This window comes from Aulonocara stuartgranti (genome assembly GCF_965226115.1).
Source record: "Aulonocara stuartgranti genome assembly, chromosome: 19".
NCBI lineage: Eukaryota > Metazoa > Chordata > Actinopteri > Cichliformes > Cichlidae > Aulonocara > Aulonocara stuartgranti.
Window position 1 is genome coordinate 19981994 of NC_138955.1, and position 18918 is coordinate 20000911.

Genomic DNA, 18918 nt, shown 5'->3' on the forward strand with positions numbered 1-18918 from the left:
TTAAGCAAATGGATCCCACCACTCTCCATAACATGTTCACGATGTGTTGGCGACGTCCGCTCCTTTTCTACTGCAAAAGGAAGACTTCACTGGGGGTAATCGACAGAAGCAGCCGCATGCAACGGAAAGGAAACTCGCGTGGTGAATTAGCAGCAAGAGAAGCTGTGACTTTCTCACTCTAGAGGCTGACTAACGTGTTTTCTTCCATGTGGTCGCATACGACTCATGGTTCATTCATAGCTTTTACTGCATGAGGCTGTGTCATCATGGAACACAGCAGCAAGTTTTTCATATTAATAGAAACATGCCTGATTTTGTTTAAATATATCTGACAAATTTCAGCATGCATGACACAGAAACACAGCTCCTTCAAAGCCCTCGCAGCCCCCACTTTGCACCGAAGACAGACTCACTCTGCTTCTTTGTGCGGCCGCAGTTTGACCAGCGTCTCTGGACACTAAACAGCTTTTCACCCTGTGTACTTTCACATAAATCTGCGCCTGGTTTAGCCGTAGCTGACACGCTCTGCAAGATGATGAATGCACGGGTCTGAATTGGTGCCAAACGTACAGATGCAATTAATTCACTGCTGCTTTTCTTGTTTTTGTAGGTGGAAGGCTGTGTGCGTATATCTGTGTATCTATGTGAACATGTGTGCATCTACATTTCTGGTCCGGACTAGGAGGAATTGCAAGTCTAACCACTGAGTTTAGGTCAGCTGCCTGTTCCAGACCACAGCACAGTGGAAAACTCTACACCTGTCATTCTAGACCTCTTTCAATCACCAAGAGACTCTGGGAAAGCTATACCCCTTACCCGATTTACATCAACCACAAAAGCAGAACGTCCTCCTGCTTTTATCAAACGTAGCTGTGAAGCACTCCAAAGAAAATCCTACAGTAATTTCAGCAGGCTCTTCTGGATGTGGAGTAACAATGCCCTTCTATCGTTATTTGGCCTTAAGAACAAAAGCGCTGCAATGAAGTCGAGATAATGGTGGTGAGGTCACTGCTTGGTTACTAGCCACTGTATCCTCGACGAGAGCCAGGCGGCTTCCAACCGAACAACACCAAGTTTTTTTTATACATGCATGACAGAACCTGCCTCATCCCTCTTCAGTGACGCATCTCCAACACGTGTGGGTGTGCGCCAGCAAGCATCTCTGTGTGCGGGTTTTATATGCAACAGCGCCCAGAGGCCAGGCATAGGAGAGGAAGGCTGAGTCACAGGATCTAAGGCCTCGCAGGAAGACAGCAGTGTGATCTAAGACATGCTTGGCCAGGCCCCCGCACGCCACTGATGAGTTATTGCTCCGTTGCGATCCTCAGCCAGCACCTCCACCCCAAAGATATACTGCAGCACATACTCCATCTCCTCTCTGTGACCTGGAGAAGCGAGAGAGGGCCGCCAGATTCACCTCCACAGGGGGCAAATAAACAGGTGAACCTGGGGGGGATTTTTGTGAGATTGATGGCAACTGCACTTTCTCTTGTTCTGCTAGAGCAAAAGGTCAGAAGGTGTGCAATAATGGCAGGATGTAGAAACAGGCTGCTGTTGCTCAACAAAAGCATTAATAATTGCTGTGGGCTCTGCAGCAGAAAGTAGCTCAGGACTAGCTGCATAAGCTTTACTTTATTCCCGAGTAACAGTGAAGAATTGCTTTTACAGACATGCCTTTGTTTCACACAGTTTCGCGTAAATGTACCTCTGAAAAGGGAAAACTAAAGCTAAATAAGCAGTCCGGCCGAATTCCAACACTCTAGCTGTCACCTCCTTCAAAACAGCCACCGAGAGGCAATTTCTCTAAATGTTTAAACACGCAGACAAGAATAATAGCAAGTGCAGGGTAGAGAAAAGCCATTTGAACGCAGGCACACAAAGTGAACGGGCTGTGCTGCTCTGCCGACCACAGCAGATTGGAGAGCAGGAGCAGAGAGAATATGGAAACAGGGAGCGGCTCTGAGGGGAACTAACCAGCAAGCACGGCTGAAGAACGAGACAGAGTGACAAAAGGAGCCCAAATTAAGTGGCTGGCTGCTCCCCTTGCATTCAGAAATGTTCAAACAAACCAAACTTTTCTTTCCCTTTTGCCTGGGGTGCTGCTTTTTCATAGATGTGCATTTCTTGAGACGTTTCCCAATTGTAAGTCGGAGAGCTTGTTGTTGTATTCTTGTTGTATCAACATGTAATTTCACTTCCTCTGCCACCTTCCTATCAGTCTGACAGATCACTCTCTGCACTGAGACAGGAAAGGCAAAGAGCGCTGAGAAAACAGCAGCGAACGAGACACTCTGTGACGTGCTCGTGCTGCAGGGATCGATAATAACGCCAAAGTGATACGACTGTACGGCCACTGCATGTCAGTCAGTGACGTGCACACGGTTCTGATGTTAACTGCTAAGGTCACAAACAAGCAACTTTCTGCATTTTCAGTTTACGAGCTCCTCGAGTCAGAGAAGTGACATTAGTGGTTAACTGCGTCGAGCAGACAAATGTGGTGTAGCGCAGAGTCCTCGTCACTACACCGGCTTTATCTGTTTCTCTTCAGCATTTGTCATGCTTGAAGTCCTCTAAGTATGCTGACATTGTCAGCAAGTGCAGTCAAGTTAGAAGCTGGTCAACAGAGGAAGGCCTGTTAATGAATACATGAATAGGTGAAGTAAGACATCCGTTATGCCACGGTAACAAATTTATGAATGGAAACTCGAGGAATCTCTCGGGAAGTGCTCCTAAATCACTTCATGTGGTTGGCTTTGCAAAGACAAAGTCACCAGCATGTACGAGCATTAAATAGCTCTGCGGTGCTCCTGCGTGCCACGTTAATATAATTGCGATGGAGCTCTTTGAGTCCGTATTAGCGGGGATTGGAGCGATGCCACGTTATCTCCCACCACTGGCTAAAATATGATGAAGGACATTTGAGCAACCAAGAAGCACAGACAGCCCAAGGCGAAGCCGTGATTGGTGGCAGAAGTGGCTTCTACTGATGGTTTTGGCACAGAACATCAGCCACGCAGTGCCCACAACCCCCTCTGCACCCCAAGCAGGGACTGCCAAGGGCTGTCCCAGCCTCCCCTGCCCCCTCTCCCCAGAGAGGACCACGCTTCTCCACTCTGTCATTCACTGACTTTTGCGGCCAGGCCCCGTGCTCTGCCTTGCCACTTTACATTTAAAGGAGAGCAAGGCGGTAGAAATGTGCACTGCAGATGGTAGAAATTACTTAGCTCACTTAACTTCAGAGATATTTTTTTTCCTTTTTCTTCTCTCTCTCCCTTTTCCACAAATTACTCCAAGACTGGGGAAATTGATAGATTCCTCGTGCACGTTGGCTTTTGATTTGTACATGGAGGACTTTTGTTCTTCGGCAATCCCATCCTGATATCCATTTAGCTGGCTCTATGGCTTTGGAATACGATAGCGTGCCTTCAAACGAACACCAAAATGTTGGGGAAAAGGCTAAAAGCCAAAAGTTTGCTTTACACTGGAGAGACTCGTTTTTCCTTGAGAAGAAGCTCAATGTGCTTTCCAGGAAACGTCTGGCCCTATGCAGATCACACGTGTGATGTCGAGACGTCCTCTGGGGCGAAACATGTCAGCTAGCTTCATAGGAACATTTACATGTGGCCTTATAGCGTCAAAGAAAAGCAGCGAGGGAGACGGTGGTGATTTATTTCCCATGTGTTTCGGTTAGCGCTGGTCGATGTGAACTGCAGCCTCCATTTTCCATCTGTGCACTTCTTTGATGCTGTTTTCACCTCTTATTTCCTTCCCCTTATAACCTGTTTATGTCTCCTCTGCCTTTCTGTCAATGCTTTTCTTCCAGAAGGGGTATTTATGAGTTAGTGATACAAGCAAATAAAATAAACAGGTCTCACATTTGTACTTTATTACTGTAGCTGTAATCCTAAATGTATCAAAGACAGAAAGATACAGAAAGAAAGTGTTTTTTTTTCTTTTCATTTGAAAGTTTTTAAATATGTAACAAACAAGGAAGTAAAAACTGCAGATTAATACGATCGTTTTGTAGCTTCTGTCTAAACCAGCAGTCCCCAACGGACCGGTTTATGTCCGAGATATTTTCACGGACCGGCGTTTAAGGTGTCGCAGAAAAATTCAACAAAGTAAAACCAGTACCAAAAAAAAAGATTTATTCATAACACGGGAAAAGACCCAGGGAAACCGAGTTAACGATAAAACTGATAAAAATGCTGAAAACCATAAATTTCACACCCGTACCGCAACTCTCGCGGCCCGGTACCAAACGACTCACGGAGTGGTACCGGGCCGTGGCCCAGGGTTGGGGACCGCTGACCTAAACAACAGAATTCCTGCTGTTGTCACCAGACCTGCAGTAAACTTCACTGGGCATGTAATGCAGCTAGGCCGGGGTCACAGGGGTCAGCCACATGCAGCTCTTTACTCATTTTCAGCATCTTTTTCAAGCAGTTATGTGAATGTGAATATAGAAATAACCAACGTTGTGGGTTTTTAAATAAAAAAAACGCCTAGCTTACTTTAAAATGTTTTCACATGTGCCTTATAGTCTTTTTCATTGATGTGTTAGCTGGATAGCTTCAGTAAAAGTCATATGCACAAACACTGGTAGCGCTCTATGGTGATTCTGTTTCAGTGTTATCAGCCAACATCATCTATTTGGTGATCGATCAGTGTGACTCGAGTCACTCAGAGGCACGCCATAACTTCTCTGTTAGCAACACACGTGTTTGAAATGTTTGTCCAAACCAGCTGATCCGAGTGTAAACGAGTTAAGTGAAAAACATGTTTATGTTCCATCTGTCTGAAAGAAGAACACTACCAGTTGGTATATCGGAATATCGGATTTTGAAATCAACAAATCAAAAATGCTTCATCGGCTGGGCTCTAAAAGCATGGCATGTTCAAAAAAGTTCTAAATAACAGTGCTAAACAGTGCTGAAAGGTTTGAACTGCAAAGGTGACACACTAATTTACACGTAATCATCTGTTTCACTTTCACCGTGAGGCACAAATATATATTTTTTGGTCAAGCAAAAAACAGCTCCTTTGGAAAAGGTGTTTTTAAAACAAAAACCACCAAAAAAACAATTATCAAAGCATGATTTATTAAAAAATTCTTAATTATTAATGGCAGTCAAAGAAAAAGTTCAGTATTAACAGGGGGAGCTACATAGACAGCTGTTTGTAGATCTGTGCAGTGCTGACAGGAAGTGCAAGGCAGGAACCTGTTCAGTGTTTTGTCACTGTCATGAGTGCGTCATGTTACGTTCAATAGCTCGGTTTATTGTTTGTAAAGCTCCAGCTCAGTTTGCTGACAGCAGTTTTAGTCATTATTCAAATCTTTCACTGCACAGCATTTTTATAATGTGCCCATGCTTCCTACAGGGCCTCCTGTGCGCTCAGCACGGGACAGATTCTATATCTCGCGGAGCCCGCGGGTATTAAAATGGCTCCATTCCCAGGCCTCGCTGTCCCGTACACGTACGAATGCAGACCAACACAAATCTTCTGCACTGTTGCAACTCAGTCTAATTAATCTTGGAGGAGAATTCTGAGCTGATCTTGTTTTCTTCGCCAGCTGTTACCTTGCATCATGTAAGTGATATTACTCAAAGGTTTAGAGCGATCCAAACCCTTCTGTTTTTATAATACTTTGCTTTTTTCCTGTGTGTTGTCCAACACGGCCCATTTCTGACTCAAAAAGGTCTTTGTCTGGCTAATTACAGAGGCAGCTGCAGAGCTCTGAACCAGAGACTGGGAGTTACAGTGCTGACAAAACCAATGGGGGAACCTGCGGCTGAGGCCTTTCATTGCATTTTCAGCTGTAGTGAAAAAGCATCAACATCCTAAGGGCTAAATTAAAGTATTCATAAAGCTAACATGCTCTCTTTCCATCTCCAGTGCCAAATAAAATCTAATTTCCTTCCTCCTGCTAAACTTTATCGTCGCCTTTGATAGAGAAACTTTTAACTGATGCCAAGTTCCCCTGTAAATTCAAACATATCAAACGTGCTGCTGCCGACATTCATCAGAAAATTCTATTGTTGCACTAAATACAGTTGAACAGGAATGAAAACTAATCTGTGTTAACCGTGAAATCGGCATTACAGCGCTCCTTACAACTTGTCAAATATTCACTCCGACCACAGCAAGAATTTAGCCTCACGCGTCTGAGTTTCATAACACTCGAATCCCACCCATACCCAGGAACATCACATCATCCTCCAAAAATGCCTGGGCAAAGAAGAATGCTCTGTAGCTGACTGGCTCACCAGGCTGACCAGCTGGCTAACTGGGAGTCGTGAACTTTTGTCCCGACGCTGCTCCCTTTGCTGGCTGCTAGAGAGGACTTGGGCGACACCAAACAGGAAGCATTCAACAACTGGACGCTTTGGATGTTTATCTCACGCCATTCATCAAACCCCCAAAACCAGAGGAGTCGGGACCCGGCTGGTGAAACAAGGCTGTGATCAGGGAGCCATCGCGGGGTTAGATCTGGGCTTCTTCGTACCCTGACAGGGGTTGGTCTCCTCCACCCTACGGCTGGCTCCCCTCCTCCTTTCTCACAGTCTTCAAGGAGCCTGGCTTAGGGTTGATGCTCTTGTGCCAAGTGGTGACAATAAAAATGTTACACTTTTAAGCATTCAGCAGATCGCAAGAGCAGTGACCACAAAAGCTGCTCTAAAAGACTGAACTTATCAGCGTCAGGGTGCGCAAGAATAAGGTTGACCTAACCACTATAAGTTGGTAATTACGAGCCAAACCGCTACTATCAAAACCAACTTCACATCAACACAGAGAACAGAAAGAAAATCTATTCTGTAGAAGCAGCCAAGTCATGTGGTTGGTCGGGTGTTTAGCAGGAAGAAGAATGAGCCGAAGAAAAACTATACAATGCGCAGCTATTATAAAAGGTTGCACGACCCCATGTGAAACAGAGAGACTCATTCAATACTATAAGGATAGTTTACTAAATATTAACCTTTGAGGCATGATTCAGAGCCACAGCTGGACTAGAAATACAGTATATTCCAGATAAAAGTGAGCTCAAAAGGAAAACTATAGCAAAGTAAAGCACTCTGCTGATCAGAAAACAAGTTTTTCATCCTTAAGCTATGATCACAAGCTTTAAGGAGATACCAAAGGAATGTGACTGCAGATTTCACGATACCCTCCTAGAGCAACTGCAGCAGAAGAGTGTTTGTGCAGAGCGATGCACTGCAAGCATTTTTCTATCTTAAATATTAAAGCACATAACGTACCGATTAGAGACAATATGTGTGTCTAAAGAGGCAGATCACATAAAACCTTCACAACAACCTGTAATAACAGCAATAATTCAAAAGATATTCTGTTAGTGGGACTCATTAAGTCCTGGTTTACTAATCAAGCCGGTCAGTGGGAGATAGGAGCTGGCTGTCTAAAGGGAAAAAACCCTGGCTCAGACAGCAGACAGTAGGGCATCGACTTCTTTATGCTATCTAAACAAAAGAGCTCAAGGACACCGCTGAGAAAGAAAAGTGGATCCAAGTTGCCATCCCGCCCTGCTGGCACAGCGGCCAGACCTGGATGATCAGCACAAAGGTGGACAGACTGTGCAGCCGTTTGAATACAAATGTATCGACTAACAAGACGTCAATGTTATATCCGCTGTGGTTTGTAAGCAACCAGATTCTACACTGAAAGCTCACAACAGCTGACACAGCAGAAAGGCTGACACTGAACTGCACAGATCTGAGTTGGGATAAGCATCCCTGTTTGTTGCATGGCTGAGCGGTGAGTCACTTGGTGAAGCAGGCCAGCTCTCAGCGGAGGAAACGGCACCACAGAGGGGGAATACGCTTCCATCCAAACTCCATCTCCGCGCAGATATTACAACATAAAGTCGAACGCTTTTTCCTGCCTCGGCCGCGCTGACAGACACCTGAAGTTGTGCTGACTGGAGACATCCTGGGACTGCTGTCAACGGCTAGACCGGCTAAGGTCAGAGATCCTCAGCTGGGAAAGTTGGCCGGGATGAGCGGACTCTGTATCGCTCACCGCTGTCATGCATATTCTAGAAAAGAAGGCAGGGATGGACTGAAAGCACACAAGGCCTACAGTCATATTTTCCACTGATATCAAAGCCATATGGCTGGATTTCATGAAATAGTTGAAGCAGTGCACTGCTTCTGGCAGTGTTTAATAGAAGCACTGCACACTAATGTGGATGAACAGACTGGATGTGTTCTGTGGTGATGATGTACAGTATATTATGATGAAAAGATATACAGCGTGGTCAGATGTTTATAGGCTCGCATGACTGCTGGCCATAAATTTTATAATCACCTGGCACATCTTATCAGACTGCCCGCCATCTTTGAATGAACGCATGTGATACAGAGATAAAGCCGGACCTTATCTCGGTTGGATCTCAACTCAAAATGCAGGCGCTGCACTGATTTTCTTTAAGGTGTGTTTCTAAAGCATCGTGTTTCCTCACCTTTTCCTGTTGCACATTCTGCACCAATATGTTACGAGATCCATGCAAATTTGTGCAGCGATGAGATTTTCTGCTCTGTGAACCAGAACTGTTCATAACCAGCTAGCTAGTGAGAATCAGCAGACCTCGTAAAGAACAACAACATTACCCTGCTCCTCTGGAATGTCAACTTGGACAACACGAAGCAAAGGACGCGGGCTCGGCGCACACAGCTCCCGCACAGTCTCCCATTTGTTCCACACAAATTTGCTCCTAATTCCTTTTTTTTTCCTTTTTAATTGTAATTATCATGACTTCAAAGACCAGCGCGGCTCTGACCTACATAAATGTTCAGATTCTAGTGGCTGATGAAAGTGCTTTTTTAATCACCCTCTCTTTTTATGCACTCAATGATAATTACACACACAAATGGAGTAATCATCATTATTTGCAAGAGGTTAAACATGTGCATGCACACAGAAGCCATTTCATTATTCCAATAGGCTTTGCATACTATTAATCCCTCACAACTGTTAAGTACAGCACCTATAAGAGCCCCTATAAATGGTTAGAAACGCCACACATTTAGCAGATAAATATGAACTACGATTTTTTTCACTGTGCAAATACAGTGTTTAACTTTCCAATTTATACCAAATACTATTTTTGTCCTTTTTGTAATTATTATATGATTATGGACAAGAAAACCACTTCACATGACGGCCATAACATCTGGGGTACTGCGGCTTTGCTGTGCTTATATGAGGTTGTTTCAGATGAAGGAAATTAAAATGTTTAACCCTCATTCTTACTTCACACATTATAAAAAGAGCCCACACACGCACATGCAGTATGACTATAAATTTCTGACCAGTTTCACCACAAAACAACAAGAACATAGAAAGTAAGGCGAGGTAAACGCGCCACAGCACTCGTTTGTTGAAAGATGCAACCTATACTTGTGCTTAAAGCCGGTTCTTCTGCTGAGGCTGAACTCCTTCACCAATACCATGTGAAAAAAAATGCTTCGAGATGCACAGCGGGCACAAAACCACTTCATATATGCGCGTGCATATGAGTTTGTACTTGCACTTGCATCGTGTCCAGTGACCTTACACAGCAGCATAAATAACAGGCGCTAGTAGACCGTAACTGGAGGAGCGTCGATGCTGTTGTGTGCATGCTTCTGCGGCGTTTGACTCATTGGGAGCCACATGGCGCAGATGTCTGCTTTGGAAAACAAAACCAAAACAGATGAATATGGTAGGAGATGGCAAAACACATGCTGGTGCTTCGTCACGTTGGTCCTCTTGAGCCTCTGATATCACGGCTGCACTGTGAAAAACAAGCTCCCTGCAGATAGCGAGCTTGTTTTTGTGCAATACACTTCATTTCAGAAGAGATTAAAGAAAACAATGAAGGTGAAGCACGTCCTTTATGACAGAAAATAGACTGTTAAGTATAATAAAGAATGAATGAAGACGTCCCTACCTTCTGATCCACTATGGAGCACACCAGGTCCTTCACAGCAGACAGCGACAGGTCACTGGCCTCCAGGTTCACCGTCTCTCTGGTCAGTCCGATCTGCAGCAGGAAGGACACCCCATGGAAAGAGCTGCGGGAGCTGGTGGGGCTGGGGGCGCTGTGACTGCCGTTGGACAGCCGTGTGTAGATGGGTCCAGACGGGGTGGATGGCAAGGACGGGTGGTGCAGATGGACAGAGTGGAGGAAGGCTCGAGGTAAGGATGGGGGAGAGGAGGCAGACATTGGGTTTCTTCCAGTTGCAACGTAAACGTCTGAACAGTGGAGGAATCAGTGAGGGCTGGCAGAAAAAAGCACAGCTGGGTTTCTGTGGATGAACTCCTGGTAGGGGGAATCTTTGGTCTTCATCAGTAACAGTCAGTTTATTGTCAAAATGATACTGTCCTTTTCAAACTAACAGCCTATCCACCCGCTGGAGCTCACACCGCCCGAGCTCTGTCACCAGACTGACAGGTGATGGAGGAGAAGTGTCTGAACAATACGCAGGCCTCTGCAGTGAAATCACAGCAACACACTTCATATCCTGGAGTTTTGTTCCTTCTCCTTAGTGAAGTCAGTAATCCACTCTGACCACAGGAAGCCTGTCACCACACACACGCACACACACACACACACTACTTTTTAACGAGAAGCATTCTCATATCTGAAAACAGTTGTGAAAAGCATTCAGGGTGTATGAATGAATCAGCTGCTGTTCTTACAGTGTAAAGACGCTGAGCTGGATTCACTAAGAGGACGTTTCATTTTACGTTTGTCACAAATCTTTATTCAGAGCTTTTTCAAATCAAATATAAAGTCATTTATTATTATCTGCAAGGTTCGGAGCAAAGCACGCCCCCAAAGTTTGGGGCTTGTCTATAATTTCAATTATTTTAAATTTTCTCGCTACATTTCTCGACTTGTGCTAACTGTGAGAAAGTTGTAAGTAGGCGACTGTACGCGAGCGCGTAAAACGCCAAAACAGCAGGCCACAAGACGCGCAAACGTCGATAAAGGGCATCACTTGTGTGTTTGTACGGATTCAAACCCCACAAACATCTGGAACCGAGGCTTCTGAACATCTGCTCCCCTCCCACTTTCGATTGGCTCGCTGGCAGAACACAACCCGAGCCGAGAATGCCAGCAAAACAAGTTATACAAGCCCCGAATCTGCGCTTTCTGAGCCTGGCCGCTGAACACTCTCTCTCCCGGTACAGTCGGGTTAAAGCCAAACGTCGAGTTAAACGTTTCTTACAGGATACTTTACCTTCGCTCTCGGCGCAGGGCGCTTTTCGATCCATTGTGAGAGGGCTGAAGAAACTTTTCGACTCCATCAAGTGAGGGAAGCACAGTCGGAACTTTATTCTTCTGCACTTTGTTACAAGTCACACAGAAAGCACTCCGGCACAGCCCACAGCTCACACATACTAACTTTAGTTTTGCAGCGAGTCTCGCTGAGACGAGCCGCTCCGTGCATTAATTTTCTCTTATCTTTTATTCCAGATTGTAAATTCATGCGCATCTTATTATCCTTCCAGCTGTGACTACTCCCCCTGCTCGACGAGAAAAAGAGCAGCGACCGTCGCTGGGGCTTGGAGTCTTTTTATTATGTCCGCATAACTGACTTTCCATGAGTGGGGAGGAAAACTTGAACTACACACCATGTGAAGCAATGGCGCCTCCGCTCGAGCTCGAACCAGTGCGCATGTGCCTTTTCTTTTCCGTTATTTCAACTTGGTCATGCCAAAAGAAAAAAAAAGAAAAAAAAACTTTACTCCACATGACCCGGATCGAATTGTAATAAATGGCTCTCCCAAGTAGGAAGCAAGAGTCGCAAGGGGACACTGAAGGAGTTCATACAAGTCGAGGTTTATTACCTAAAGTGCGCTCGGCTTAAGATAAAGGGACGTTGTCTATGAATAGATTAACTTTGAAGGGCTAATATGTTATTTAACTAATACTCGGAATATTACAGAACAAATTTCAGGAAATTGTCCAACAGTTCCACTGCATTGTGAGATTTTTCATTTGAGAACATTACAAACAGCCTCTCTCTAATCAGGATGCTCAGTTTAAAGAAAGCCAAGAACAACAGAGAAACAAACAGAAAGCAGCCTTTATTAACAGTAAAAACATAATAAATGCATTAATACTGCGGAAAAGTGCAGTCTATTCCCCTCGCCCAAGCCGTGAGGCCCCCACAGATGTCTTTTACGGTGACACGGTCCACTTCTGATCCACTCATCTTCTCCAGAATCTGCACGGCCTTCTGAGAATCGTTACCCTGCTTGCAGATCACGTAAACTGGAGAGAGAAGTCAAGAGAGACTGGTGGACTCATTACGTTTGATTGGTTGAAACACAACATCAGGTACAAGCAGGTGAATATTTAAAAATCGAGACAGAGTAAAGTCCAGGCTAAATTTATCTCACTGATTAAAGAACGTCACCAAAATAATGTTTTGAATGTTAATTTCTGTAAAGCGGGCCAGCTGCACAGGCTGACTGTACTTGTTTTGGAAAAGGCCTCACATAGCAACCCCATTACAACCTGTTTCTAGCTGTCCAAAATAAGCCTCCGGCCCAGCAGTGTGAGACTACACAGTGGCCTCTGAATATGCACAAGTGACTGTACGTGCCCGTTCATTTCAAACAACACACCCTAAATGGTGTTTTTGCTGTGTTACCTGGCGGCTGGCAGTCACCTGCCATCTGGTGCTTCAGCTGGCTGATTCTCTCCCGGAGTAACTGGAGATGTTCCCTCTTCCTCTCCTCCAGACTTGAGAGTGGAATATCTGGCAGCAATGTAAGGCGAACAGCCACACAGACACGAGGCTCGCACGAAGAGAAAATACACGATTATGGTGCAGCCAGAACGATTTGTGTCTTAAAGGATACTGAGAGAGGAGGCTAAGTGGCATATATCCACCTCCACCAGAGGGCGTACATCCAACAGGAGATGGGGCTCTTCACTGTCCATTATCGATTTATAGTCCTGGAATCACATTAAAACAGCCCTTAATACACTTAAACTACCAGCTGCTACAATTACAGAGGTGCGGCTTCGCTTTTTGGGGAAAGGCGTGGATTTCTACGTAAGCAGGGAAACCAAAATTACTCATGTGCCTGGACTCGTAATTGTAGAGTAATATGAACGTTTTAACAGTTTTTCCTTAATTCACAGGAAGCAAAACTGTTTCTAACTGCAGCCTCTTGCACAATCTCAGCTGCACCCCAATCAATCATGATCCCCATCTCTGTGCTAAATGACTCAGTGGGTTTCAAAGCAGCAGTTCTGCAGAAACATAAACAGATGCAATCCACGCTCCTGCGCTCGGTGCCAAAGAGAACGTGTTATTCTTTCCCATAGAAAATTTACAGGCGCATTTTAAGTCATTTCCCATTTGGGGCTGGGTCAGCACCGAGATGCAATCAGTTTATGAATGCGCATGAAAACTGAGAAAATTGTGAGTAATCATATAATAAACAGCACTAAATACAGGGAGTCACGCAATGACCGAGCGCTCTGCACTATATAATCCCCACCTGCACTGTGATCCTCTGCTCTTTGGACAGCAGGTTTAGTTTGCGGCACTGAAAAGAGAATTTTCAGAGAATTAGGGATAATTATTTGCACTTTTAAAAATGTCACTTTAATATAAATCAAGTTGATTTAGGAAACACGTTTGAAACCTTCAAAAACCAGCATTCCTCCGTAAATGGGCGTGACTGCAGAAAATGAGGAACTCCGTGAGTTTCTCTTATGACCAACCTTGTCTGTGGCAGCAGATCCACAGAAAGCCTCATAGTCCACCAGCCGGGTCACGCTGGGGTTTTCTCCACATACAGCACAGCCGGCCTGCTTTGGCCGCAGCCTGATCGACCTGAACCTGGCATCTTGGGCGTCAAACATCACCAGCTGCTGGCCGCAGGAAGCTGGCACGCCCGGTCAAGGTTACTAACAAGGCTACTTACTTCTGAGAAGCACCGTGTCGCTCGATTCAGAGGTTCAGAGTCTGGCACGTCTCCCACTGGTACATTAAAAGCCATAGCAACATTCGGGGATTTTGCTGGGAATATGGTGCAACACTTTCCCGGCTGACGCATCACGGGAGGTGTTAGCATCAGTACAACAATGCAATACAGAAGGCAGGACGGGGTGCGTCTATTCTCTCCCGTGACTCTCAGTACCAGCACGAGAACATGACAATGGCAAATAAATAGTCAACTCAGAGAATGCAAACAAAAATCTCCCTTCCCCTCCTTATCATTCAGCAGCTCATTGTTAATCAATTCTGGTGACTAAGCAAAAAAGCTCAGATGCAAAGAAGCACAATAACTAAACTATATATAACAAGAAGGTGAAGAAAAAAAGGATACAGCCCTGTCCAGAGGCAATCTTGAGGACTTCCAAAGCTTGGAAGCAGCCCATTATCCCTGGAACTTCAATACAAGCGGGAAATATTATAAAGAACGATCATTTACACCGACTGTGGCCTCTGGGAAGGTGAGGGAACAAGACTCACCCACTCCTAACACTCCTCCATCAGAGCAGTTGGTCACCGTCTCTGGAGGTGGAGGCACTGGATACAGACATCTGTAGCAGGGGCCTCCACGGTAGTTATACACCGTCAACTGCAGACACACAAAAGATACCGCATACTGTACCCACTGCACCGATGAGGAAAACGGGGGTCTGCCTTCTACCTTACCTGCCCTTCCATCCGTAAGGCACTCGCCGACACGAGAGGTTTGCCGCTGAGCACGCAGGCGTCGTTCACCAGATAACGAGTGGGGACGTTGTCTGAGCAATCAGCCACAATGTCATATATGAGGTCAGTGAAGTCAAGGCGTCCTCGCGGTTTATCAGACACGCATTACTTACAGCTTCTTCTGAATTTCTCTTCATGTGCGCTGATAAGTAATCACAGAACGAGACTTGGCAGATAGCAGCTATGTGACATATTCATGATTTTACAAGTAGAGGTCTGTGCAATAGAGGATACTGTTGAATAAGCTGTAAAGCGTTTTCCGGCGAGAGCTGCAGGTGGTAGGGAATGCACTCCACAGTGGAATTTAACCTGCAGAGATAAATGCAGATTCAAGTAATTCCCTATAAAGTCTGTGTCCTGCATAAACAGCACATTTAATACAAACACCTTAACTGTCCTGCAGCAGCACGAGAGCCAAGAAAGCAAAAAAAACGCAACATGCGAGTCCCGACTGTGGCAGCAGACCTGTCGGAAACCTGCTCGTGCTTCCTTCCTTCTCCATCTTTGCCATCTCGACTTCCAACGCAGAGGAAAAACACTGACAAACATTACAGTCGCACGTCATTTGCATCGTGCATGCAAGAAACGATCATTAAAGAGCAATTATTAACAACAAGGCTCAATAAAACTGGGGAACAAGTGCAGCCCAGCATTAAATTGATGTTTCAGTTCTTTGCTAGTCAGCGAACTGACGCCCTCGTGTGGCCGTAGGTTAAAGACGTGTGCGCGAAACCACAGAAGGCCTACTGTGTGGCAAAAAGGCACAAAAACAGCTGTCTCTAAAATAACATGTTTACAAAATATTTGTAGACTGGGGTGAAATACAAAACCAAATATAACCTGTGGTGAGACTGGAAAGCGCCGGTGTGCATTATAACGCAGCCCAATGTTTGCACAAAGCATAAAATACACTAATTATCACAGTTACTGAACATCTACTAATAATATCCAAACAGTAAGGTCTCTGTTTCCAGTTCGGGGCGGGAGGGCATTTTTAGACAGATTAGTAACAGTATACTCAAAAAATCTTTCATACTTGAAGTCCTAGATGATTTTGGTATTCTCTACACATCTGCATACCACGAATTATACGCAGTGTACACAGAGAGCAATCTGGGAAGCCGTCGCCTATCGTGTCAGACTGAGCCTGCAGGGCCGACAGCAAATGTCAAAGTAAGATGTCGTTACTGTTGTTGAATGTAGGAACTAAATGAAGAATAAGAGTTTAAACTGTGCTGGGATGAAGGACGGTGGTTTTGTGGCCACTGCACTATGTTTTAGTCCTTCACGCTTACCTGCATGCAACCAAGGCTTCCTTAAAGTGACCAGGACTAAAAAGAGAAATACCCAGTCTCTGGTTTCTTGCATAGATATTAGCAGTTGTTCACATGCAGACACTTGATTGCAGCAATAAAACAGTACCAAGTCTGTACCTCTGAACTGCACTGGCAGCAGAGAGCGCCTTGGCCTGGCCCTGGTTCTCCTCCCCATGAAGCACCTGTCTGTGCAGGTTACTCAGCTCCACTTCATCGTAGTCTAGCAGGCCGAGGCGACCTGGGGAGGCAAGAAAGGCTTTAAAACTCATCAAACACTGATACCAATGAGTATACTCATAAGGTACAAACTTTTAAATTATGCATCCAAAGTTTGCCTGACACCCCACCTGAGAAAACAGGTAGTATAACTCTCTCTTATTTCAATTCACTAAATGTTAAATCTTAAATGTTATACCGTACGTTTTCTTGTCTCTTCAGCTTTAATCGTTTTACTCACCAAAAATTAACTTTTTATGGCTCAACATTATTTTAAGTAAACGCCACTTTTAATGAGCTGATTACTTTGGTGGTGATGTCCTCTAATCAACAAGCGTACCTACCAACACCTGCTGCTGCAAGATACTGCGCCAGGGGGCAGCCCAGTCCTCCACAGCCCACAATCAGCACGGATGTCTTGGACAGATTCAGCTGACCTGCAGATAATCAGTCCTCACTTGGTACAATGCTCTGAACATCAGACGAGTGTAATCTGCAGCCATCCGTACCTTGCACACCAAGCTCGGGCAGGAGGAGCTGTCGACTGTACCGCATGATGTCCTCGTTGGTGAGAGCCGCTTTGCCTGTGAGCGGAGTAAGGGGCGTCACTCTCTGATGTAGCTCCACCGATGCAGCTCGGCTCTGATGTCACACCAAATACATTTGCATAGTTTTTATTCACCAAAGTCTTCCACAGTTTCCCTCTAAAATCAATCCAGATGTGTTTTTTAAGGTTTTGAAGTATTTTGTGTTTTTCGATAAACTCTGATGTACAAATGTATCGCTGCACTCAGATTACAGCTGCACCATGTGACCACTCTCATTGAATTTTTACTTTGATTTTTCCTTATGTTAAAGACCCAGTACTCAGACATGTTTTATGCATTTATATTAAATTACAGATCCTGGTTCACTTGAACATTTCACTCTTTTTCATGACAGCTTTCCAGCTATTCATGTTCAAAAGATTTCAGTCTATGAAAAAAGGTCAGAAAGTGAGTTGGATGAGTCTTTAAAAAAATCCAGGAAAGTATTTGATCCATGAAGCTGGAATGTCAAAGAAATCATGTCCAAACTTTGGATCATCTGGGCGAACAGAAAATGTTCTTAAAAAATGGATGATTTTGGATTGAATGATATTAACTCAAAACATGTGAAAACAGGAGGAAATAAAAAGGTTTGACCAGCAAAGGTCAAAGATTAAATGTTAGAAAGAGATAATAATTAATAACAGGCAGGCTAAAGTAAAGCACAAATAGGTGACATATTTAGAAGATAAGATAAACGATCAATAAACATGGTTAGATGGAGAAAACAAATTGTAGGCTCACATAAATGAATATATTAGGGATTTTTTTATTTAAAATAAGGTTTAAAAACGTCAGGTAATAATATAATAATTAGACGCCTACAATGGGGAATCTTATTTTATAAGAATTAATGCAAACTTTTCATCTTAAACTCTGAGATTGTAAGGATCAGGTGAATATGAACTCTTGTCTCAATGATGCATTTAATATTAATTATGCAGCTGGTTGCTGTGGCGACACCTTGTGATAGCCGGATAAACTCTGAGGTGTTGGAGTAACATAACGTCCTTCCCCGATATCGTCACTAAACTAAGCTCCCATTATGCTCACGTTATAACTGCACCGTTAATGCCACACAAGAAATCAGGCACATACACACACCGAAACACACCGATACACAGACGTGAATTCACTTTCGCACCTTTTCCAGTTGCGCCAGTTTGTTCTTCAGAGCTGCGATCTCCTCCTCTTTCTCCCGCAGCTGCGCCTTCAGGCCGCACACCTCCTGCGCCATGGTGCAAAGAAAAAAACCCTACGGTTAGAAAAATGAAGCTCTAAAGCAGGAGACTCCTCTCAGACATGTTGACATGCCAAACACACGGTGCAGGCTTCCGGGTTGGTCACGTGGTAAAGACACCACGTGGTAGATGACGTCTGGAGCGCCGGTCAGAAAAAATATCAAAAAGTAGCTAAATAATAGAACATTTTAATTAGATTAAGAAATAATAATACTAATATAATATAAACAGGAAATTCGTCAAATATTTTTGTGTTTATTTGTTTTTGCCAGGGCGTATTCTTAAAAACATTATAGGTGAAAAATTATGCATTTATTTAATTAAAATAAATAGAAACCTATTGGGGAGGGGGGGAGCCTAAGGATCTGTTAATGCAGTGAGTCATGGTTTGGGTTCACGTGTCCTCTCGAAAGCGAAGGAAAAATAAAATGTAAAGTTGCTATGAGAGCTCACTATGCTAATCCTACACACCCCTGTACCAGTGTGCGGTGACAAGTGGCTGATAACTCATTTCCTATATGTCCCTGAACATACCGGGTTTTCACTGGGGTGCTATTGGGGGGGGGGGGGGGTTATAGAGGGGCTCATAGGAACCCAGGAAATCCTATCTACAAGAGAGAAAACCCAAACACAAGCACGTGAGTTTAACGATTTTAATGCGCACAGAGCTCGTGACTCCATAAACACAGATCAGGAGTTGCACTGGAACAATGCAGCTGCATCTCTAAATGGCAATGCTTTCATAATCCCATCAAAAAACAGAGAGCAACAAAATAATGCATTAAAAAAGATGAAAACTAAAACATCA

The 18918-nt window shown here is 44.4% G+C and overlaps 2 protein-coding genes across 3 annotated transcripts in view; both read right to left on the reverse strand.

Moving 5' to 3' along the window:
• prkd3 (protein kinase D3) overlaps positions 1 to 11673 on the reverse strand; it is a 35946-nt gene extending 24273 nt beyond the window's left edge. The window contains exons 1-2 of one of the 2 annotated variants that reach the window (XM_082516282.1): positions 11247 to 11673; positions 9950 to 10581 (exon numbers count right to left, since the gene is read on the reverse strand). In XM_082516282.1, coding sequence (XP_082372408.1) covers positions 9950 to 10225 — 276 coding nt within the window. In that variant the 5' untranslated portion in view covers positions 10226 to 10581; positions 11247 to 11673. The remainder of the gene's footprint in view (positions 1 to 9949; positions 10582 to 11246) is intronic. The other variant, XM_082516281.1, reaches the window with a different exon arrangement.
• Positions 11674 to 12077: 404 nt separating this feature from the next.
• On the reverse strand, positions 12078 to 18234 carry mocs3 (molybdenum cofactor synthesis 3). Its single transcript, XM_082516283.1, has 13 exons — positions 18014 to 18234; positions 16792 to 16924; positions 16627 to 16719; positions 16184 to 16304; positions 14985 to 15059; positions 14691 to 14808; positions 14505 to 14613; positions 14359 to 14421; positions 13751 to 13914; positions 13525 to 13572; positions 12877 to 12973; positions 12666 to 12773; positions 12078 to 12283 (listed from the first exon to the last, which is right to left on the reverse strand). The coding sequence occupies exons 1-13, from the start codon at positions 18104 to 18106 to the stop codon at positions 12126 to 12128; spliced, it is 1380 nt and encodes a 459-aa protein (XP_082372409.1). The 5' UTR covers positions 18107 to 18234; the 3' UTR covers positions 12078 to 12125.
• Positions 18235 to 18918: the final 684 nt, after the last annotated feature.

Bases quoted from the DNA above. Each gene is read 5' to 3' on its own strand.
- mocs3 (XM_082516283.1), bottom strand. From the start codon at position 18,106: ATGGCGCAGGAGGTGTGCGGCCTGAAGGCGCAGCTGCGGGAGAAAGAG. The intron at 16,720-16,791 runs GTACGGATGGCT...GATTATCTGCAG, and splicing joins GCCCGAGCTTGGTGTGCAAG to GTCAGCTGAATCTGTCCAAG. The intron at 12,974-13,524 runs GTGGGGATTATA...ATGTGATTCCAG, and splicing joins AGCAGAGGATCACAGTGCAG to GACTATAAATCGATAATGGA.